The sequence below is a fragment of the Aureobasidium namibiae genome (genome assembly GCF_000721765.1).
Source record: "Aureobasidium namibiae CBS 147.97 unplaced genomic scaffold scaffold_26, whole genome shotgun sequence".
NCBI classification, from domain to species: domain Eukaryota; kingdom Fungi; phylum Ascomycota; class Dothideomycetes; order Dothideales; family Saccotheciaceae; genus Aureobasidium; species Aureobasidium namibiae.
In genome coordinates this window covers 158,711-180,842 of record NW_013581183.1, presented here as the reverse complement: position 1 = coordinate 180,842, position 22,132 = coordinate 158,711, and the positions used below count along the sequence as shown (strand labels likewise).

The window sequence follows — 22,132 nt, the reverse complement described above, 5'->3', positions numbered from 1 at the left end:
GCGTCTTCCAGGCTGAAGTTGGTCTATAGCCTGTAAGGAAGACCACGTGGAGATGCAAGGCGGAGATGATGGCTGATTCTACATATCGAAGACAGTTTGGAATCGAACCCAATCTCGTGGGAAACCTCGTTTTGCTTGGGCTCCATAGTAATAAAGTCAAGAAGCAGAGTAAATCCAAGCTAGAGCATCATTCCAGTCAGCGAGTTGCGGTTTCACGTATCTTTATGTGGTCAACTAACAGTGTTGGTACTGAAAAACGAAGACCACTTTTGGATCGATTGACGATTGAAGTTAGTGCGACGGTCAGGGTTTAGGGTTCAAGTATAGCAGAGAGAAAAGATCAAATGGATTATATACTACGTTTGAGAATAAATTGGAATATCGTTAAGAACAAAGACCTTAAATAGCAAGGAAACAAAAGAACATGAATGGAACGAGAAGAACACGATCCAAGTGCCTAGTGGTCATGTGCGTCAAGATGCAGTTTTTCGCTAGGCCAGAAAAGGTGGTTTACTATAAGCGCGAGGTTAGGAAAAGATCATAGGTGGCATTGGACGAAGGCTACCTGATCTGAAGCCAACTCTAGTTCCAAGAAAGGACTGTATGAGTGTGAGTCGGCGTGAACCACGTGGTCGAAGATGGAGGGGGAGGTGGTGGCCCAGGTGGAGGACGAGAATGGCCAGGAGGTAGACCGGGAGATTTTGGAGGGCCAGGAGGGTTACCAGGAGGGCCAGGTTGGTCTGGGAGGTCTCTTGCAGGTCCTGTAGGGGCAGAGGATGGAGGTTGGGGAGCGGGTTGATGATCATGCGCAGGCAGTGGTTGATTCCAACCAGATCCATGATGGTCCCCAGAACCACGATGATGACTATCACGATCGCGGTCCTTCTCGTTACGCTTTATAGATGACTCGCGCTTTTGGATCACAAAACTCGCATCTGAGTCATCCTGTTCGAGTTGAGCTGCTCCAACGACGCTGCAGATGGTTGTAGCACTCTTGATCTCAGCTTTACTGCATCAGCGACCGGATTTGGGTAACAGTTCCATTCAAAAATCCTCACCATCCTTCTCTGACGCGCTGCATCTCTTGGCAATACAGTAGTTCAGATATCCCGAGTAATGTTCCGATGTGCAGATACACTTGCTGTCGCTTGGTGCGCAGCCCGTCTTTTTGATCGCTCGAGCAATGCAGGTACTCTGTGTGAGATCAGTGTGTGACTTGTGTTTCAGATAGCCCCAGAGCTCCTACTCCACAGGAAGCGATAATCGCGGCCCATGAGCCAGCGGCCCAGGTGATCAGCAGAAACGCGAAAAACTTCATGGTTGAATGCTCGTTGCGCGGTAGCCCTACTTGTGCGACGGCGTCACTCGCTATATATTCCTAGACTATGTTGGGAGGGCCATCAGACCGTTGAGAAACAGACCTTGGGTCAACCTTAGGTCCGCTGTGTGCCGTGTTCCAAGCCATGTCGTGAAAAACACAGCTGCTGTCGGCCATGAGAACGCTCGTCTGATTCGAGTACCAAAGATAGATCCGACAAAGCCATGGTCACGTTGATGAAGTGGCTTGCTGCATCTCTATCTCTTTGCGATGACGATAAACCTATGTGGGAGTTCATGTCAGGTTAGAGACTTACTCAACACCCCTTTGTGCATCGAGCGATGCACAGGACAAACCTTCATCGGGTACAGATTGACATCCGTGGAATGGGGAGCAGAATCCCATGCAAGACACATGCATGCGGACTCGCTAGAGTGAGCGACATGGTACATCTGACCTAATGCTCTTTTCAGCTTGTCTCTGGAGAGTTTCTGGATCGCAGGACACATTCCCCATTCACCATTCACTAGTATACTTAAGCATTGGACTATTGAGACGCTATTGGTTTCAGGGTTGTTCCTAGAGTCCGTATTCTCTCAGGTGCATGCCGTGCCTGCCGTGTCTTTCGGATCCATACAGAGTACAGGTGCTGTCAAGTTCTAATCTGGTCATCTCAACAACTCAGTCCGATGCTAGACATGAGCTGCCCAAAGAATCTTCCAAACGACCCTTTCATTTGTGTTCCATATTCGAAGATGGATTCTGTGCTGAGAGAAGAGCAGGAAATGAGTAAGAAGAGAACATCTCGAGTGACGCAGTACAAAGAATGCTATATCTCTATTGCTGTGTGGTAACTCAAAACAATACATCCTCAATCCTTGATCTCGCGTTTCCAACTAAAGTGAGATCCCGAGCTCTCACTCTGGATCAGTGTTTTCTTGTAGAGCCACTGGGAAACTTCCACACTGAGCTTGTCGAGACATCTGGTGACTATCTCCGCTAGCCATAATGTGAATGCCAACAAGATGAACTGAGGGACCAGATAGTTGATCTCAAGACCGAAGGGCCCTACTGCTGGTAATGGCAGTAGATTGATCCAGTCAGGAATGACCCCAATGTGTCCTTCTCTGATCCTCCCGCTGGCTGCGTACAGCCTATCGCCCAGAGTCCATAGCACGGGGCCATGAACAAGATAGAAACCGAACGAAACACGACCAAGATACTGACAGAATGAATTCTCGAAAAACCTTTTGAGCCAGATAATATGGGGTGTGGAGGTGACAACGCAAACTGCCGCCCAGAACCGGAAAAACCATCTAAAGTCCCAGAAAGCTTGTGGCTTGAGATACGAGAGGTAGTACCACCCAGGAGACTTCCTGAGATGGTAAATATCATTAGAGATGGAAGGAACGCCGCCAAGATATAGACCGATCACGAATATCAGATACGCAATCCAAGTCTTGTGCTTCTTGAGTGCATGCAGTCGACGTGGTAGATGTCCTCGTGCTGAGAGATGATCAAAATCGCAGATGATCATCCCTGCGACAAACAAACCACAGTACCAGCCGTCCACGACGTAGAGGAAGTAATACAGGAGGACGAACTCGCAGAGCAATCGGGAATTTCTGCCACAGCCAGACAGCGCCAACAATGAAGTGTAGACCACGATCGATCCTCGGAACTCCATCGGTATCGACCACGTGTGATCATTGTATGCGTTCCAAGCTTCGCCTTGGAAGACGAAGCTGTAATTCTTGAAATCGCAATACCATTTCCAGAGCTCACCAAGATATGTAGACTCTGGCATCTGAGCAATGGGGTTGCTCGACCTGATCTTGAAGAGGTGCCACGAAGTCATCCAGAGGAAAGTCGTGCCCGCGACCGGAATGTAGAGTCGAAGCCATCTGCGAAACAACGCAGACGCCAAGTTCTCTGACATCCTGGTTGCATCTCCTGCTTGTATCAAGCTGAGAGGCTTCATAGACAAGACGTAGCCTGAGATCACAAAGAAGACGGCGACTGCGAGGTGGCCTCCTGAGAAGAGTATGCGAATGCCTGGGAAGCAGATAATCTGATACACTCCGTCCCAGCCGAACGCATTCTCGAGGATGAATTCACCGCCGGTCCCGGAGTGCCCCCAGACTTGGTGATGCAGACTGAAGACCAAGAGTGCTGCAAAGCCGCGTAGGCCGTCGAGGTATGCTGTTTGATGCAGCTCTAGTTTGCAAGGTTTGTCTTTCTCATGGACATCTGGACGATTGACTCCAGAGGCGAATGGCATGGACCACGTCCTTCTCACTTGGCGTTTCTGAGATTGTGGACCATGGTTGCCAAGCATCGCTTCTATCTCATGGAGGTTTTCCTCGACTGACATGATGTTGCGAGGTGTGTCAGACATTGTAAGGATGGAGTTTCTGGGAACCGTGTGACGAGAGGTAATCCGATAGCAGCAGATCGCAATCATATCAGAGGACATCCGTGACCATCATATCTGATGGCGTGGACTTTTCCCAGAAGCCTGCTGGACCCCTAAAAGAGTCTTACAAGGTTCTGATTATTTGTCGCAAGCTCGTCCGTTATCTGGATGTCTCTCAAAGATCGGCCGCTCGAGCGGAGTTGGATTGGCCAGCATGGAACCCACCTTGAACAGATTGAATCGGAGGCGTCAGCACGGCAGTGCTGCACGAGATCGTTACCACCCTATGGGGTCATCAGCTTTGGTCGTACTAGTCTAGATCGTGATAGTCGCTCAAGCACGCTGAACCCGGCCCAGCTTTCACTTGAACAGGAGCTCATCATTGGCCAATAACGGAAGAGGTCAATGATTTCGGACAGCACTGAAGGTACATGCGCACGCCTGTACCACTGGAAACACTCGAAGCATGTATCCCGCGGTCAAATATGAGATGAACATAACATATTGATAGATCACAGATGATGTTTGCGACCCACATCCCTGTCTGTTTCTAATCTTGGATATCGGTCATGGATCCCGAACAGAGTTTCAGCCAGTGCGTTCGTTCTTTGCACTTAATGGTCTAGTTGTCGGAAACAAGCTGACGGTACATGTAGCACGGCTGAAAGCGAGGACGGGACCTGCTTCTGTTTGTAGCGATAGTATCTGAAGTATCTTCCCAACAAGTTTAGTTCTGCACACCCCGCTACCCCACCATGTTTGAGAGATAGCGTTCTGTTGAGTGTCAGGTTGAACATCTGTGCTCGAGCATCAATCAGGTGGCGAGTGTGATACAGAGATGTCCTCCCGGATTCTATCGGCAAAAGTACGAAAAACACGCTCTCGAACTCATAACAAAGTTCCTTACGGAAGCTTTCTATCTCGTTAATTATTGGTCTATCTGGATTCGTTTTGCATCGATCATGAATGGTCTCCATCGAAGCCGCAAAACATCGCTCCGCGCTTTTTTTGCCATGCAGATACAGCAGCTTTTCATTCTCATCATCATATGTTCCATCATCTGCGTTTCGCTCCATATGCTCACGAGCGCACCATCGGAGCTTGTCATCGAGTCGAAGAGATTCCCTCGCAAGATCTGGCAATCTTGGAAAGTCGATCCCACACGATTCGAGAGCAGAGACATTGAGCGAGCTAGGACTTGGACTGTCAAGAATCCTGGTCATCGATATGAAGTCTTGACGGATGACAATGCTGATTACTACGTCGAGCACCATTACGGACCACTGGGACTCAACAGACCGGATATTGTCAACACGTACAAGTCCCTCAACGCCAGAATCATCAAGTCAGATCTGCTGCGATATCTGATCATGTACGTTGAGGGTGGAGTCTACGCCGACATCGACGTGGAAGCAATCAGACCCATCAAGCGCTTCCTCCCCAAGATATATGACGAAGCAGAGGTGGACATGGTGATCGGCATCGAGGTTGACGAGCCGAGTTTTGCAGCCCATCCAGTCCTGGGATCAAAAGCTCAATCCTTCTGCCAATGGACCTTCATGTGCAAACCCAGACTACCCGTCATGATGCGTTTGATTGAGAACATCATGAGATGGCTTCATGATCTGTCAATCAAGCAAGGAAAGCCGATATCTGAGCTATACCTTGACTTCAATGAAGTCTTGACCGGCACTGGTCCATCAGCATTCACCATCGCGATCCTTGCAGAGATGTCAAAGACAACCGGCAACCCTGTACGGTGGAACAGGTTCACCGGTCTCACTGAAGCTAAGCTCGTCGGCGGAGTGTTAGTTCTCCCAGTTGAGGCGTTCGCAGCCGGGACTGGGCACTCTGACTCGGGCAACCACAAGGGCAAGGGCGCTATGGTCAAGCACCACTTTCACGCCTCATCCTGGCCTTCTAAGCACCCGCGCTTCAAACACCCCGTCTATGGCGAGGTTGAGAAGTGCAATTGGGATCTCGAATGCGTCAAGCTGTGGGATGCCAACACGGCTTTCTTCGACAATCTTCCAGAAGAGGAACGGCTGGAGATCATCAACATCAAGGACAAGAAGCACTCTGATGTGCCCAACCCCCCCATCGTACACGACAGAGCCGGTGACAGACAAGACTTGCCAGTTGAGATTCGCATTCAGGAGCGATTCCCACTGCAGATTTTCGTTGAGGATGGGTCCGAAGAGTCATCAGGAGAACCACTCTCTGATCACTTTGATACGTCTGAGCCTGACAATCCTTCGGCGATGGCATTGAACTCAGGCTCGCATGAGTTACGAGAAGCAGAGATGAAGGACCCACAAGTCGACAGCTTACCGCCTATGGGTCCCGGTGCCCCAGCCGAACTGGAGACGGCAGAAGAAATACACCTGGAGGCTAGAGACACGCAGGACGCGAACACAGTTCCTCTGGCCATAAGCGGGGGGCTAACACCCGGGCTTGACATGTGAAACCACCCTCTAAGCGTCGGCGGATGCACTCAATTCCGACTCATGGTACAAGCCATGAACGAAAAGCTTATCTTGTCAACGAGCGGGATGCGGATCCTGTGATCCATGTACGTTGTGATTACATGATTTGTCGCGGTATCCAATAAGTACATAGATACCATACGAGAAGTAATTGCGCCATTCCAGGCAGAGTTTCCCGTAGCCATCTTGGTTGAGTCACATTGTTCCTGCAGTTTCTCCTGCCCTACCATCACGGTCTGTAGCGCACCATCCCACGGCAGCGCATGTTGAGTTCCAAGCGTTCACTGCATGGCTATACCAGTCTAATCTCCCCGCATAAGTTACTTTCGCAACCTAAGCCTGATCTGGATTTCCAGCTCCCGTCTGATGTGGCCGCACGTACGCAGGCAGTAAATGCCATCGCTTACCTGGAGTGTATGTTCATTGCTGTGTATGTAGTCCTTGACGAATGCTTGTGAGATAAGAATATTGGATTCCATGCAGTGGTCCAGATATTGGAGACGAATCGCTATGCCTTAAGGCTCTATCGTCGCTTAGACAGACCCCTGCGGACGCCGAGATCCGCTGAGACCAATGAAGACGTCTATCTATAGTGTCTGAGATTCTTCGGTGGTAGCACCAAGCAGCCTTCCCTTCTCTGACGCTGGAGAGTTTTCGCCAACGATGACTGTATCAATCGCTATTTCATAGATAATGCACTGGTTGAGTGCACGATCATCTCTAGATAGATGATTATCCAGGCTATATCACCATGGCGACGGTCCAGGACTCAACCTTGCACCCAAGGGCAGAGGCCTAGATCCTGGAACAGGTCTTCAGCCAAAACATCAATCAATCCCGCTCTAGTATCCTCAATACCAAACGCCAGGAACAAAGGATCGTCTAGATATCCGTGATACTTCTGTCCGTGTGTCTTCCAACTGATGCTAGTCACGTAGAACATCTCAGTGTGCCCATCGGGAATCTCTTTGCTGGGGTCATTCTCGTACAGTAGCGAATGCGTGTCCTTGGTCAAAGCGGCACGCCCGTGGATCCACAGGGGCCGTTGCGAGATCGCATAGATGGCAAAAGGCGCATTACGTTGGAAAGCCATCACATAGGGCTCATAGACTCCATGCCAGTCGTGATAGGACTTGTGGTGGAAGATCGTAAAGATGAAAGTATTCGAGTCGTTCGGAATGCACCCAACGTCCGCGCGCTTGCAGAGTGTGATAGACAGTGAGTTTGTTGCCTGGTGGATGGACTCGTCCGTCGGAGTCAAGGGTGGCATATACGTAGTCAGACACACATCATCCTTGCTAGCCGAATTGACAGCAAGGTCTGGCCCAACAGAGCCGTCAAACGATAGCTGGGCAAACACTCTGTGTGGAAATATGTCATGGTGCGCGTATGCTTTGTTCTCGCCGTCCCAGAAGAGAAAGAAGTTCTTCTCCATGCCACGCACGGGTGGCGGTCTTTGAACTTCTGTAGCATGAGTGAAAAGCTTTGGTACAACGGATCTCTCGGCATTGAAGTCGTCAAGCAACATACGAGCATCTTCCATCCAGATACCGATGCAAGAGTGAGACGACTGCGAGCCATACATGATGTATGGTGCATCGGGACCGTAGTACATACGGGCATCTCTTGGTCCCGATCGGAAGTTGAAGTATGCGAATTCTTCTGTGCAGTTTCCTGCAATCGAGGGCTCGATGGGAAGAACGGTCGGCTCAGCTGTGCAGACCATAGTTCCGTCCAACAGACCGACGTTGCATGTCATCTCTTCTGAAACAGATATATCCTGCCCGCTTTGTTCGTGTTGGGCAATCATGATCCATAGATTGTGATCTGTGGGATGTGGTATGATGTTCGGATTGTAGACGTTGACGCCGCCGCCGGTGAATATGGAACTGAATTTTCTGTTTGAAGTCGACAGTGAGAACAGCTCGCGATAATCGGTGCCATCGGGGAGAGGGCTATATTCCTCGTCCTGGTCATCTATATCATCGGTTGAGGTAGCTGTGATGTTGGCAGTTGATTTGGGTGACGTCTCATGAACAACAGAATCGCTGGGAGTCTTCCTGATCTCGTCTTCGTGAAAGTCCTGAGCGTAGATACTCTCGAGATAGTCGTCGTCTTCAGCTTGATTGGCACCAAGGAGTACACTTAGGTTCTCGTCTTTGGCTGAATTGGAGGAAGATACGATCAGATCGTTGCCTAGGAGCTGGGGAACGGTCTTTTCGTTATTGGGTCCTACCACTGGCTCGGTGGAATCTTTGGGAGCGAATAGGAGGAAGCAGAAAATCAAGATTCCTGCAGCAATTGATATGAGACCTATGTTTGTGCGCCTTTGGGAGCGTTTCAACAGCATTGTGTCTCTTGACAAACTTCAACTGGCTGGTCCAGAAAACCTCAAGTACGTGGATCGAAGACTGGTGGGAAATTAGGGGGCTTGACAAAGGAATCACTCTATGCCGCAGTGCATGCCATTGAGCCGAGGGATCACTTCAGATACAGCTCGCGCAGCTAATCAGTCTATCGAGCAGACTAGGAACGTTGCAAGTGTAGACGATAGGTCCAGCGACAGACTTATGTGGATTAGTCATGATTGGGCATGTAGAGGACAGTGATGATACAACACGCTATGTACTGTACCTCAAGAAGCTTTTTCGTCTGCAACCCTCCTAAGCGAGGTCTGCGAGCTGATCAGGATTATGGCTTGGATCCACCTTCACATCCTAGCTCCCGCTGTCCAGGGGTCGACGACTTGGGACCTGCCGAGCCGTCCCCACAGGTTCAGCAACGATCGTCACGATTAAGTTTGGGATGTCTAAAGCTAATAATATTCAAGTTGGGACTCGACATGGTTTCACATTATGTACCGGTCGTGCCGCTGCCCCGCGCCATACAAACTTGGCCGTCTTCGCTGTGGCCTTCCCCACGGTCACAATTTCCATTGTCGAATAACACCATCCAGCAAAGAACTGTATGGTGTCCTCGGAAGTTTACAGGATCCTTGCATGTGAGGCATGTCCATCCGCCTCTAAGAACTGACTATCGGAATCTATTCCATGTACGTCTCCTGCCAGATGTTGCATACGTGGTTCTCGAAAAGAGAAGCAGCTAGTATTCGAACGTGAGCTTGAACATGTTGAGTGGTCCATTGGGACCTTGCGAAAAGTATAGCTCATTCGGTTTGGATGACCATCCTGGATGGGCCGAGATACCATAACCATTCCAACCAGAGTCACCAGATAGAACCATATATGCGCGGGTCCAAGGTCCCCAAGGTCTCTCTGCCAGATAGAAGAAACTATAGTCGAGGTAAAGGTTGCACATCAAAATGTAGCGTTGGAAGTAGGAGCTCCAGAATACGCTGCCATATTGACTACACGCGAAGCGACCACCAATCTCAGCCGTCCGCATACCGTACCGAGTGGCATCTCTCGCGGCTGGGATACCACGTCTCCAGACTGGTGTAGCGTCGCCGTCAGCAGAGAACAGAAGGTACTCGTATTTGCGGGCGTCGAATGCCGCATCGTTAGCTTTCACCCGACCCACGATTATGTTCCCAAACGGACCCTGTTGATTATAGTTGTAGATGTAGCCTTTGGATCTCAAGGTGGCAAAGAGACCCAGCTGGACTGATTCTGGACCTGTGAGTAGTGGTCCGAGCCTTTTTGCAATGGGCTGAGTCTTGCCCAGCGTTACTGCAACGATGCCAGCACCTTGGTCGACAAAGCTTCCATCTGGTCCTCCACGAGTAATCTCCCACACGTAAGCAATCCCGGTAGTGTCGTTTATGGCTGCAATATTCGAAGTGTCCATGCCGTATTGCGATTGGGGTGCAACTGGCTTGGGATCTCCATGCCATGGCAAAGCAAGTTCGTAGGCCCCGACGTTGGAGTGTGCTACCGCGTCGATGACTGAGACATTCTTGGTCCCATAGAATGCAGGACCCATGGCGAAACCACATGTGTCGATGTCTGGAGAGCACATCATGTCACCACAGTTCCAGATATGTCTACCGCCAAGGAAGCTGGATCGACATTTGTCGCCTCCGAGTTTGTGCTCTGCCATTGGCCCAGTGAATTCGATGTTTCCAACATATTGAATGTGCCATTTGGTGCCGTTTTGGCGCGAGAAAGTCTCGTTATCGGGTAATTGTTGGGCCGTCCTCGATTGTGGACTGCAAGCGATGACGATTGGAACGACGATAACAGCCAAAAGCGACAGGAAAATCATCGTCAAGATGAAAGCAACAGATATGATGTGAGCGAATGGCGATACCGTCAAAGAATGTGGAGTCAGATGAAGTACCAGACGAGATGCAAGGTTATAGCAGAATCCAAAACAGATACACAGAACATTGCGAGTGCGAGATGCCGGCTTCTTATGCGAGGCGACGGTCCCAGATTGTTTGTCGAAATTGTTCGTTTTCGCCATCGTCGTGTCCCCTTTTTTGTCGGCGAGGGCGTGTATAGGGGCGCAGGGCGTGGATAAAGATACACTCAATTCCCAGACGTTGTGACACCGCCCCTATCCTAAGTACAGTAAGCCTTCAACAAAAGTAAAGGGGCTCACAGGGAAGAAGAGGCCGAGCACGACGCTTTTGAAAGCCTGGGTACGTACGTCATGCCTTCTTGTCAAGCTATCTCTGGCCATGGCTTTCGATTTTGAACAACATGCAAGCCTTCCAGGCTTGTCAACCTACACGATACAGATAAGAAGCAGTATCACGATGCGTCAGATCATTGATGCCTGTCTCAGTAGCACTGTCTTCGGGCGATTGAGTTCATGAATAGTAGAGCAGGTACATGCCACGTCAAGGTAGACAATGTCACGACTTCTGTATCATGCTCAGTAGGCTCTGGGATCTGTTGACTACTTCGGCACCGTAAAATCGTTCTTCCATGAAGTCAGCACGATATATGGAACACGGATTAATAAGAACATGATGTAATACAGGAAGAGATATGTAAATCGATGACTCGATAGAGAAGCTGTGGTGAATGGTCATGGTACACTCTTCTTACAGCTCATCATCAAGTGACAGATCGAGTATCTCGCCGTGACCAGTCGCAGCCATGATATCATCAATGTGCATGGTTTCACCCGTGCTATCAGGAAACTGACTCTGAAAATCCACCTGACCAGCCAACAAGCGATCTATGTTTTGGCGAAGGGGGAACACAAGATGCTCCGAGTGAGATTCCTCACTGACTTGAATCTCGGTAAATTTGTCAGGATCGATATCGCTGAACTTGTCGGTGTTTCCGGCAGGTCGAGAAATTCCGACTATGGTTGGGTATGGTGCTATGCAGTGGAATTCGGACCAGGATTGAGGATTCGCACACATCCAGCCCAACCCTGTATCGACGGGATCGTTGTACTTTGACATGCTTTCGTGATACAGTATCTTCATTGCACCTCGAAGAGACACTGCATATGCTGCCAAACAGTATCCCCAGGTCGGAACGAAGACGATACGAGTCTGATTGTCGGCATTGGGGCCAGTCTCCCATTGTCGCATGTGTGCTTTGTCAAATTCGGTGCGGCGTTCCGGAGGCACTACAGTCGGGTCGTGTGGTATCACCCATCGTCGAGGATCGTAGGTGGAAGACTTGATAGAGCAGTGCCCTATCCACATAATATCCCAGTCATCCCCATAAGGCGAGTGCAGATCTGTTTCCGATCCAGACGCATTGCCTAACCATCGAGCGCCCTTGGCAAGCTCTCTCATCTGGGCTCTGATGCCCACATCCCAGTCTGCGTCGTCCTCGAAGATCAGTGCGGTCGCGATATTATTTGCGACGATACTAACACGCAAGATAAGTCCGAGGCTGATCCAAGAACAGCCAGGCAGCTGTTGTACTTACTTCTGCATGATGTTCAGATGAGCGCGCCAAGCGCCAATTTGAGCAGGTCTGAGATCCATTGTCTGGCGTATCGTCAGAAGGCAGGTATCGACAACGCCAACACCATGGCAGACTTACATAAGGTAGTGCTTTCGCTGACACTGTCCTCCCATCCACGCCGTCGACTGCAGTAAAGCTCATGTTGGACAGCCTTGCTTGTACTGCAAACGAGTCTCTCCTATCTGTACGTTCGGGCAAGGAGACCAGGAAAATCTTCTCAAACTTTGGTCTATGAGCGATCACGTCCGAAGAGGTTTGTGCTGAATAGACTTACACCAAGCGTATCATTGTAGACATCATACATATTGCCTGCGGATGGCTTCAAAGCAGAAGTCGTCGAGAGATACGGAAATTGCAGAGAGGATTCATCTGTGATTGGCCAGCTTCCACGGAGGGCAAGCAGTAACACACAGACGATACCAGAAGCGGCAGCAATTACGGTGCAGACATCCGTCCTCCTGAATTTGGGTTGAAAGACCCGCGTTCGATGTTGTCCCCTGGATGATGGCAAACTGAGAGGCATTGGCATTCACTGAGGTAGCGATGGATCGATGCTGTTGCGCCTACTACAGTGAGAAGAGTGTAAAAGAGGATTGCCTACGAATTTTCATGTTCACTAGTCTCCTCTGTCTTATCAGATAGTTGTTGTGATACGCCCAGCTGACTTTGTTCGGGAGTACAGAGGCCGAGGTGTCACTTCTCGGTTCTGAGTTGACACACTGTACGAACGGCTCTTGCAAAGGTGACCGTCAAGTGCAAACCTATCAGACCATCAGCTCCAGCGGGTCCGGTCAGACATTTGGGGTTCCGGATCCCGTAATGGGGCATGACCGGTAAGTTTGTGCATCCAGCGCAAGACTGCCAAATGCAGGCGCAGTAGTCCAAGCGAGTGTACAAAGGATATCATGGGTTAGTGTTCGATCGTACTCATGTCACTGAGAGGCCGAGACGTGAGATGCAAGCGGTCGCAAGAGAAGGTTGGCGACGGGAAACCAGAGTCCACTGAGACCCTGCCAAAGCCGACAAAGCTGCAAAATCTAGCAACTGAGTTCTGACAAGGAAGCTGAGGTCTTGCGATCGTGGCCGGAGACTAGACTCTGATCGTGATGAAGACCCTGTAAACAGGTGCCGGTACCAACAGGAGTTTAACAGTTCTGATAAGCTGCAGCTGTAGCTCGTGCTTCTTTCTTCTACATCATAGTGTAGCTGCGCAAGTCAAGGAAAAGTAATAATAAGTTCTCAACTCTTTCGACTGTGGTACGCGTCTCATGTCCAGACAGCTAGGGGCGGCACAGCAAGCCGAAACATGGTACTTGAAAATTACTTCGGATCAAATCGATGTTGCATGCAGACATATTGAGCATGTACCTTTTACTAACGCAGGTGTCAGATCGGCCGCGGGGTAGCGTTCCTGCACATCCCGCATGGCTAACCCGTCATTCCCGTGCGAACAATACGTACTGTATCTGTGTACCTATGATGCTATCATAAGCTTTTCAAGACATGGGAGAGGATTTGAACTAGCTTCAGATAACACCAAAGATAGATTGTTTACTTTGAGACGGATGTCGTGTAACTCAACACACGTTTTATACGTACCTTGCGACATGCTGGTTTTGTCAAGATACGTTGGATAATTAGTTAACCTCGCAAACATATTGCCTAACTTGAGATGGAAGGTGAGTACCTCAACACACTCTCGTAAGTACCATCCGATAAGCTATTCATGTTGACACATGATGGGACATGTGGCCTGGCTCAGCTTTGCAGTCCTGCACATCGTCGTGAATGTACTGTGTGTAGACGGCATGAGCTATCGATGGGGTCAGCACGCACAATTCCGTAGTCAGTGGACACCCCCTATCAACGATCAGAGTATCCATCTACGGTTGTCCATGCCCTTCGAAGACCTGCCCCATCACGCTCGACCGATCTAAAGTCTTGCGATCGTTATCTTTGTCTCACACGCAACCTGTTTATACAAAACACAAACTTCTAGATCGTTCACACGATGCTCATACCGCGATGGGTACGCCCAATAGCTCTTGTCGGACTCGTCCTCGGTTTCGGCACAGTCATCCATTTGTCTTCTGTATTCGACAAATTGCGCTGGGATCAGATCGACTGGACCATCGACCCGATGCAGCATACCGAGGACACAAACGAGAGAACATCGTCCTGGACCATTCCGACTTTTTCACGCGGATCTGCGAAACCTCCAGGCTCCAACTACACAAGAGGCCTCACCATTGCGCGTATGAAACATGAAGATACCAGCTGGGTAGATGAAGAGGATCTTGATCTCGAACAGTACATCTACGTGGTAGACGATCCTGAGGCATCGCTGCGTGTCCCGCAGAACAAGGGTCACGAAGCTATGGTGTACCTGACTTACGTCATCGACTCTTACGATGCTTTGCCAGAGATAAGCATATTCATGCATGCGCATCGATACAGCCATCACAACAATGCGATACTAGACCACGACGCCGCTGCCATGATACGTAACCTCAGTAGCGCAAAGGTTATACGCGACGGCTACGTGAACATGAGATGCAATCTGGATCCTGGCTGCCCTTCGATATTGGCATATCATGGGATTTTCGGAGAGGATAAGATTTGGAAATCAGCCATCGTTGATTTCTTGCAAGAACTCAATCCAGAACAGCCTTTACCCAAGCAGATGTCGCAGCCGTGCTGTGCACAATTTGCTGTGTCGCGCGAGCGCATCAGAGAAACCTCGCTGGACCAATACATCTTCTATCGCGACTGGCTCTTGGGGCTTTCGGGAAGCGATCATGACACTGGACGAACGTGGGAATATCTTTGGCATTACATCTTCACAGGACAACATGTGAGTTGTCCGAACGAGTATTCATGCTACTGCGAAGTCTACGGAATCTGTTTCGAGTCTGTCGGAAAGCAGAGGAGATGGTTCTCCATCCAAGAGCAGATCGAGCTGCTCAAACAACAGATGGAAATACTTCGCGCGGGTGAGCAGCAGGGCGATGAGTCAGAAGAGTTCCGATTGCAACACTTGATGGATTCGAAAATCCAAGAGCTTTGGAGCGAAGGTCAAGCATTGAAAGTCGATGCATTGCAGAGGGGAGAAGAGTTACAAGCGCGAGCTATGGCGGATGGCATGTCTGGTGACGATCAGCCTATGTAATTGTTCGGTTTCTTTGAGACAATACGTTAGAGTAAAACAGCCCTTTTCAGTAATTGCTTATCACGACAACGTTGCTAAATGTTGTCTGAGTCGAACACCAATGGACTGCTTTGACAGGAAATCTTCGCCACACAACCACTTATCAGTCGTAATTCTGCATGACAAAGTAAGGTACATAATCGTGCACGTCTCTTTTTCTCGGCCTCAGCTGTGAGCACCAATGTATCACTTCTCAATGGCCTATCAATCGAGCACAGTGATCTCCCAACCAGTCTTCGAGCAGCGCTTAACCAAGACGTCCTATGCTAATCTTGCTCAGGTTTAGAGATCCTGGGCATCACTGCCAAACCGACCATGTGCTCGTCAATATACTCCAAAAACGTGAGACCTGAGTCCTGCGAGCCGCACATATTCACAGCAGGACAAAGGATGGTGAGGAACCCCGTATCGAGCCTTTCATCATCAGAAGGCTCGATCAAAAACTCAGGAATCGGCCTCACAGCTGGTCGCATTCAAGGCGCCACCATGGTAAGGCGAGGATCGCGTACGCTGCACAAAAGTAGAGAAGAGGATTTCGAGCTCTTTCGAAGGATACAGCACCATTTGGCGACTGGAACGCAATCTTCAGGCGCCAAAACGCCTTTTATGTTGACGAAACTGAGGGTCATCGATGGGTCGCAGTAAGCGAGAGGGAGTGCAATCAAATCCTTTCGTAACATGACCTTGAAGCTAGATGGTTCCGACCTTGAAGTGCTGCAGTATGACCACCGCGAGCGCTACTTGGAACTCGATGGAATTGGGTGTGAGACATCTTCGCTGGTGGTCTCTCCGTAATCCGGAGCATCGCAGGCGATGATTAGCCGGTCCTTGAAGCTAAAGTGATAGGAGAAGTGGTCGTGGTCCTCCTTGATTGCGCCTGAACGCCATCATACTGGGTGCTGGCATATACCGAGATGTAGATGGCCGACTTTGGACTCTGCCGGGGATGACTAAAGTCAAGAGTAAGATATTCAACAACCTCGACTTGAACTATAATTACCTTCCCATTTCTGGCGACTCGCTAGTTTGAAGGGTGCAGAATGTGTGGCTTTTGGAAATATCACTTGTTGGATCGATGTATTACATCTGTACAAACGATAGCAGTTGTTCTGCAAGTTTGCGCTCATGATCCGACCCAAACTCATATCTCGACTCCTGCTGCTTTTAAAACCCGCATCGTAGGGATTGTGATTGATGATGACCAGTTGTCTAACGCGTGGAAGGACAATCTCAGGACTTTGAGCTTCCAGATCAAAGGCATGCGTCAGGCGTTGTAAGGCGAGTTGATCCGGCTTCTAACACCAAGACAGCAGTGGTATATCTTGGAACAGATATTATTTCCCTTTGCCTATCTGATGTAGACGATCACTGATTGAGATACAGACCAGCATGTCCGCTGATGAGGTTTGAGCGCGAACAGGTGGGTATGTAAAGAGATCAATACCATATCTACATGCTTGACAGCCGTGTATGTCCATGGAATGGCCATGGTGCATGTCAGCTTGATGCCAACCCGATACTGAGTACATGAAGAGTTACCAAGAGAAAGTTGCATACATTGTATCGTGCCTCGATCTCGTGGTACGTACGAAAGGCCGCAGGTAGACGTTCGAAACTAGCTGAATCCGTGTGACACGCGCTGTTTCGATATCCTCTTGATGGGAAAGAAAGGCTCCAGAAGATAAAACAATGTCAGATCCGCAATGTGAGAGTGAAAACCTTAGTCTCGTCGAGATTCAACAATCAGCCTCGTGAATACAAGCCGCATTGAGCTTGGGCTCGTAGTTGCTGCGGTCAAGTGTGATCTCAACTCAATCCCCGACCATTCTAAGACCCTGCATGACTCGTTCGACACATCTTCTTGCCTCTGAAATCAGGACCTCCTCTGGTGGTAGGCCTATGCCAGTGAGAACTTTTTGCTCCAGGCCCCTGTCCGTTGTCCAGTCTAGGGAAAGTAATGAAAGATTCCGCAGATACTGCTGACATATCCAAGAAAGTTGCCCCGTCCTCAGTGATAGCTCGGACGTGAGACCCGCCGTGAACAGGAAGAAAGCTACCAGCTGTGTCAAATTGCCCATGATGAGCCAAACGCCTTGAGCGATGGCATGACTGGCATGATCGGCGCTCGCCTCGAGTCCTTTCAGATCAGCTTTTCGATGTCTCATGTCGTTCAATTCGCGGGCGTCATGACAGGTAGGAAATTTGCAGCTTGGGTCGTCAAAATCCAGCACTGTGCCGATCTTGGTCCTGTTGCCGAGGAAGAATGGCACAGACGCGCAAAAGCCGTCAATGAGCCATTGAATACGCTTCGCAAGCATGTCTTTGGTCGTTTCTGACTGATTGCCATCAAGGATGGATCGCTCTCCGTGTCGATTGATCAACTGCAGAGCCAGCAATGAAAGAGTCAACCTATAACTTCGCCAGATGTTGATGAGCCTGGCAGAACGAATCGAGGTGTACACATGGCAAGCTCCTTCGAATGTTTGTATTGGAGGAGATGCTACCTCTTGTGATGTCCAGCTATATGGACCCCAGGACTGGGAGACCCGGTCTTCCCAAAGCACAAGACATGCATCGAGCTCCTGAATATCACTTAATAGGGTTGTTAGCGCTGGAGATGGTAATGCCAGATCAGAATTAATTTCAGGCGTCCCCAGAATGCAGTCCGCTCGGAACTGGACGTCTGCGACTCTGATACCAAGGATATCGAACTGGATATCGGCCTCCATGGATGCAGGGTTGATGGCGGAGCTCCAGTAACATAGCTCAGCATTGACTCTACGATGCTCACGAATGGCTGCTGCGACCTCAACATGAAGTATGTACGCCACGAATTGGTTGGCCAGATGCGACCAAGATTCTGGAGGACCGAAACCTCTCACCAACGCCAGAGCGCCCAGATGATGCACGATAGTGGCTTTGCTCGAATCAAACAACGATTCAAAGCTAGAGTGGAACTGCAGGGTGAGGGTCGCCAACAGAGTGATGTCGTTCTTTCTTTTATCTTCCACCTGGATATCGTTGGATAACTTCCAGATGGCCTGGCCTAGGACTTTTGCTACTCTCTTTTCTGTCATGCCACCCATGCGCCATCTTGAGTATACTGACATGGCGAGCGCAGAGACGGCCATGGCAGCGGACGAGTCTTGGGATTCAGTCGAGAATGCTGGCATGAAAAGGCCGAAGAGTCCAGCATTGGGTGCGCCGTCTTGTTTTGGGTCTATCATGTAGTGACGGTGGAAGAAGTTGACTGCTTGAGTTTCCCTGTCCACTACCAGGGGCTTGGGCGGTGCTGTCGCGACCCGTAACTTGCGCTGCAATTCGGCGCCTACATGATGCGCAGCAACCGTCTGTGTCATGTCTACAAATCGGATGTCGGGTGCCTTGACAGGCTTTACCCATATGCAGTGGAGCGATGCTTTGATACATCGTGAGCAAGTGGGTTTTGTTTCGTCGCATTTGATTTTCCGTCTCTTGCAGGTGATGCAGGCATGGGACCTTCCGGCGTTGACCATGGTGCGCGATTCGACGCCAGCGCATCCGGCAGCTAGTACTTTCGAGTCGTGCGATTCTGCCAACCGATCGCAAAATGGCGGGGTATCCTGACTAGACCGGCTTGTTACGCAGTGCCAGGTAGAGCTGAGGAATGGTACCTGGATCTAGTCGAGGTACAGATGAGGGTGCGTAGAGCTGAAGCAGAACAAGACAAAGCTGACCGAGCTGGGGAAGCTGACCCTAAGAGCAGTCGCTTTGTATTCCCATTCCTGGTATGCAGGATTGCCTGCGGGAGCGCAAGCTTGTCATATCCAGCCTAATGACCGCCACAGACAAGCCTCAAAGCCCAAGATAGGTGGGAAAGTTCAAGACTTGACGAAGGATTACGGTCTTGACCGCCTATAGCTGTCGTTTTGTCGGCATGAGGAGCAATGATAGCCGAGATACCAACGCCTGCAAGTGCGATCGGCCCTGTGCCGCGAGCCTATTGAAAGACACCACTGTCCACATTGGTACTAGTCCAGGCCACTTGGAGCTCGATGCGACAGACTGCCCAACGATTGCGCCAGCTAATCGCACATGCCATCTGTCGAATGACGATTTCGATACCATCATTCGGACACCTGCTGTCTCCATTACGTGAATGAACGCGCAAGGTGATGCCAATCGAGTCAATAGTCACTGCCGGGACGTGGAATGCTGTCCTACGAACCGAAGGCTGCAACAACGGGCCAGATCAATTGACGCGTAACATCATCGAGCTTCAAGAACAACCAACCATATTATGAACAATCTCGGATGTTCCAATCGTCGCAAGCATTCGCTGTTACGCGTCTAGGGACAACATCCACGACATGGTTTTATTGCCTCTGTGATCCAGACGTGCGAAGCGCTGGGGAAATGAGAATCTCGAGCCTCCAATCATCCCTCCTAACATCGCTTGCCACAGGAACGTTTTCGGCAAAGTTGCACGATATAGTCAGAGCATACTTAGAGATACGAAAACATTGAAATTGGCGTCCATTCGTACCTTGATTCTTGTATCTCACTATAGGTAATGAAGTGCTGCGTACAGCTGGATTGCGGAGCTTTTGCGTTTCGAAAAATTGATTCTGTGCGCGAACCGTACAACTCAACGCAGCGAAGCGTGGTATGATGGGACCGCAACCGATCGAGTTGTTACCAGAGATGACAGCCACGAGTTCTAGAGAAGTCACAAGAAAAGGAGCAGGAGTCGATATCGATAACTGTTTGTGTTACTACCATGAGCCTGACGACTATAATTTCGGAAGTGTTCCCCGGTGAGTCTTCCGATGCGTGTTGCCGATTGTGGTGGGAGAGACGTTACAAACACGTTGATTATCAGGACATATGTGTTACTAACAGATCAAATATTGCTCCTTTGCACATACCACGGTGCCACTCACATCTTTGCTCTGTTGCACTCCTCACATCCCTGGATCTTGGTGGCCTGGCTCCTCCTGTTGGCGGCATCCTTACCACCGCCGGAATCTGATGTCGTCGACACCCTTGGCGAGGACCTCAAGAAGCGTCAGGCTCCCGGTCTCCTCGAGGATCTCTCTCCTGAGGTTGCTGCTCTCCTTACCTCTCTCGGTCTTGGTGGTCTTGCTCCCCCCGTCGGTGCCATTGTTGCCACCGCTGGCCAGGACGTGTGAGCAATGACCAATCGCATAGATCGAGTACGGTAAGATGTTGGAAAGCCGCTCTGAAGGAAGGGTGGCCAATGAAGATTATGACCAGATGAACTTTCAGCCTTTGCCAAAGGCAGGATAATGGCAGTGTTTGCGCTTTCACTTCGTTCAATTTTACCTTTCTTGATAGTCTTCCAAAATTTATCTCCTAGTCTTGTCGAAAGAAACCTTTCCAAACCCTTCTGTTCACCAGCATTTTTCTCGGTACTTCCAGAAAGTCTAGTCAGTCGTTCAGTCCCAAGAAGATGAAGCTCAAAGTCGGAGCCAAAGCGGCAGTGCCACTCTCAGCTTCATCCGACTTCGGCCCGAACCTCTTCCAGCTTCTATCCGCCATCGGATTGAGCCATACGACTTTCCTTCTTCTTCCTCCACGCCCTACCACTGACTTGTGATACATCGACTGCTGCAGTCGCGCTATATAAGAATCTGGCCTTGCATACCTCGAAAATCCCCAATAGCCAAAGAAGACACAAAAATTCAAAATTATGGGAGACTCTCTACTCCAAGGCTTCCCCCAAGCCGCTCCTCCAAAACCAACAGAAGACTTGATATATGCAGATGTAAGCCCAGTTCTATATTAATATCCTCCTACATCCATTCACTCCATCTTCCTATCATCTTCAAATCATAAACTTACATCGGCTGCCAACAGGTCGCCGTAACAGCCACAGCAGAAGAATTCGCAGGCATCTACCGCAACAAACAATACCACACTCCTGATTTCACCTCCACACTCGATCGCGCTACCTCTGCTTCCGTCAACAAAGTTTTGCTTACGGGCATGTCAAGTACGGATATTTCTTCCAATGCCGAGATTGCGAGGTCCAGATCGCAACAATGCAGTACAACCATCGGAGTGCACCCTTATCATGCCTCGGAGCCTTACGCAGAAGGAAGTAATGGTCAAGAGTATTTCGCAGCAATGACAAAGCGAATAAATGAGTTGACGCAATCTGATAAAGGATTGGTAGCCGCGTATGGAGAGCTAGGGCTGGATTACGACCATTGCGAACTGGCGGACAAAGAAACACAACTCCGCTGTTTCAAAGACCAGCTTGATCTGTATGTCGAGCAGCAGTGGGAATTACCTCTGTTCTTGCACTGTAGAGCTGCTTTTGACGATTTCGTGGCTGTCATCGAGGAGTATGCTGAAAGGTTGCCGAAAGGGGGCTTGGTGCACTCATTTGTGGGCACCACGCAACAGATGCAAAAACTGGTTTCTCTGGGATTGGACATCTCAGTCAACGGGTTCAGCTTCAAAGACCGCGGATCCCTCGAGATGGTCGCTGCTGTTCCTCTGGACAGACTACAACTGGAGACCGATGCGCCATGGGGAATCATACAAGCAAATTCCGAAGTAGCGAAGAGGTATCTGGTCAATGCGCCAGCTCTGCCAGGCAGCAAAAAGAAGGATAAGTGGCAGGAAGGGTATATGATCAAGGAGAGGAACGAGAGTTGTTGTATTGCTCAGGTTGCATTCATCGTTGCTGGGCTAAAGGGGTGCAAAGTTGAGGAAGTGGCAAAGGCAGCTTGGGAAAACAGTAGAAGCATGTTCTGGCTTTGAAGAAAGACGAATTGGAATGGGGACCCGAGAAAGAAA

At 49.8% G+C, this 22,132-nt stretch overlaps 11 protein-coding genes across 11 annotated transcripts; 5 read left to right on the top strand and 6 right to left on the bottom strand.

Annotated features, from left to right (window-relative positions):
• Nucleotides 1–582: 582 nt before the first annotated feature.
• On the bottom strand, nucleotides 583–1,318 carry M436DRAFT_67986 (uncharacterized protein; the record flags this gene model as incomplete). Its single annotated transcript, XM_013567386.1, has 3 exons — nucleotides 583–1,004; nucleotides 1,059–1,194; nucleotides 1,247–1,318. The coding sequence occupies 3 exons, from the start codon at nucleotides 1,316–1,318 to the stop codon at nucleotides 583–585; spliced, it is 630 nt and encodes a 209-aa protein (XP_013422840.1).
• An 871-nt stretch (nucleotides 1,319–2,189) lies between these two features.
• On the bottom strand, nucleotides 2,190–3,599 carry M436DRAFT_57983 (uncharacterized protein; the record flags this gene model as incomplete). The annotated part of the gene is made up of 1 exon (XM_013567369.1): nucleotides 2,190–3,599. One exon carries the CDS (start codon nucleotides 3,597–3,599, stop codon nucleotides 2,190–2,192), a length of 1,410 nt encoding a protein of 469 aa, XP_013422823.1.
• A 1,211-nt stretch (nucleotides 3,600–4,810) lies between these two features.
• On the top strand, nucleotides 4,811–6,199 carry M436DRAFT_86237 (uncharacterized protein; the record flags this gene model as incomplete). The annotated part of the gene is made up of 1 exon (XM_013567417.1): nucleotides 4,811–6,199. The coding sequence occupies one exon, from the start codon at nucleotides 4,811–4,813 to the stop codon at nucleotides 6,197–6,199; it is 1,389 nt and encodes a 462-aa protein (XP_013422871.1).
• Nucleotides 6,200–7,007: 808 nt separating this feature from the next.
• Nucleotides 7,008–8,153, bottom strand: M436DRAFT_12677 (uncharacterized protein; the record flags this gene model as incomplete). Its single annotated transcript, XM_013567335.1, has 1 exon — nucleotides 7,008–8,153. A coding segment is annotated over one exon (1,146 nt), but the record flags the coding sequence as incomplete, so codon positions are not given.
• Nucleotides 8,154–9,322: 1,169 nt separating this feature from the next.
• M436DRAFT_86235 (uncharacterized protein) lies at nucleotides 9,323–10,645 on the bottom strand (the record flags this gene model as incomplete). Its single annotated transcript, XM_013567416.1, has 1 exon — nucleotides 9,323–10,645. The coding sequence occupies one exon, from the start codon at nucleotides 10,643–10,645 to the stop codon at nucleotides 9,323–9,325; it is 1,323 nt and encodes a 440-aa protein (XP_013422870.1).
• A 586-nt stretch (nucleotides 10,646–11,231) lies between these two features.
• M436DRAFT_58000 (uncharacterized protein) lies at nucleotides 11,232–12,640 on the bottom strand (the record flags this gene model as incomplete). Its single annotated transcript, XM_013567371.1, has 4 exons — nucleotides 11,232–12,018; nucleotides 12,079–12,140; nucleotides 12,196–12,339; nucleotides 12,392–12,640. 4 exons carry the CDS (start codon nucleotides 12,638–12,640, stop codon nucleotides 11,232–11,234), a joined length of 1,242 nt encoding a protein of 413 aa, XP_013422825.1.
• Nucleotides 12,641–14,305: 1,665 nt separating this feature from the next.
• Nucleotides 14,306–15,034, top strand: M436DRAFT_17001 (uncharacterized protein; the record flags this gene model as incomplete). The annotated part of the gene is made up of 1 exon (XM_013567339.1): nucleotides 14,306–15,034. A coding segment is annotated over one exon (729 nt), but the record flags the coding sequence as incomplete, so codon positions are not given.
• A 606-nt stretch (nucleotides 15,035–15,640) lies between these two features.
• On the top strand, nucleotides 15,641–16,848 carry M436DRAFT_67980 (uncharacterized protein; the record flags this gene model as incomplete). Its single annotated transcript, XM_013567385.1, has 7 exons — nucleotides 15,641–15,814; nucleotides 15,850–15,966; nucleotides 16,016–16,088; nucleotides 16,246–16,287; nucleotides 16,508–16,598; nucleotides 16,709–16,749; nucleotides 16,790–16,848. 7 exons carry the CDS (start codon nucleotides 15,641–15,643, stop codon nucleotides 16,846–16,848), a joined length of 597 nt encoding a protein of 198 aa, XP_013422839.1.
• A 288-nt stretch (nucleotides 16,849–17,136) lies between these two features.
• Nucleotides 17,137–18,840, bottom strand: M436DRAFT_67979 (uncharacterized protein; the record flags this gene model as incomplete). The annotated part of the gene is made up of 1 exon (XM_013567384.1): nucleotides 17,137–18,840. The coding sequence occupies one exon, from the start codon at nucleotides 18,838–18,840 to the stop codon at nucleotides 17,137–17,139; it is 1,704 nt and encodes a 567-aa protein (XP_013422838.1).
• A 1,244-nt stretch (nucleotides 18,841–20,084) lies between these two features.
• Nucleotides 20,085–20,496, top strand: M436DRAFT_86230 (uncharacterized protein; the record flags this gene model as incomplete). The annotated part of the gene is made up of 2 exons (XM_013567415.1): nucleotides 20,085–20,121; nucleotides 20,207–20,496. The coding sequence occupies 2 exons, from the start codon at nucleotides 20,085–20,087 to the stop codon at nucleotides 20,494–20,496; spliced, it is 327 nt and encodes a 108-aa protein (XP_013422869.1).
• Nucleotides 20,497–21,017: 521 nt separating this feature from the next.
• M436DRAFT_76767 (Mg-dependent DNase) lies at nucleotides 21,018–22,096 on the top strand (the record flags this gene model as incomplete). The annotated part of the gene is made up of 2 exons (XM_013567414.1): nucleotides 21,018–21,092; nucleotides 21,185–22,096. 2 exons carry the CDS (start codon nucleotides 21,018–21,020, stop codon nucleotides 22,094–22,096), a joined length of 987 nt encoding a protein of 328 aa, XP_013422868.1.
• Between the last annotated feature and the right edge of the window lie 36 nt (nucleotides 22,097–22,132).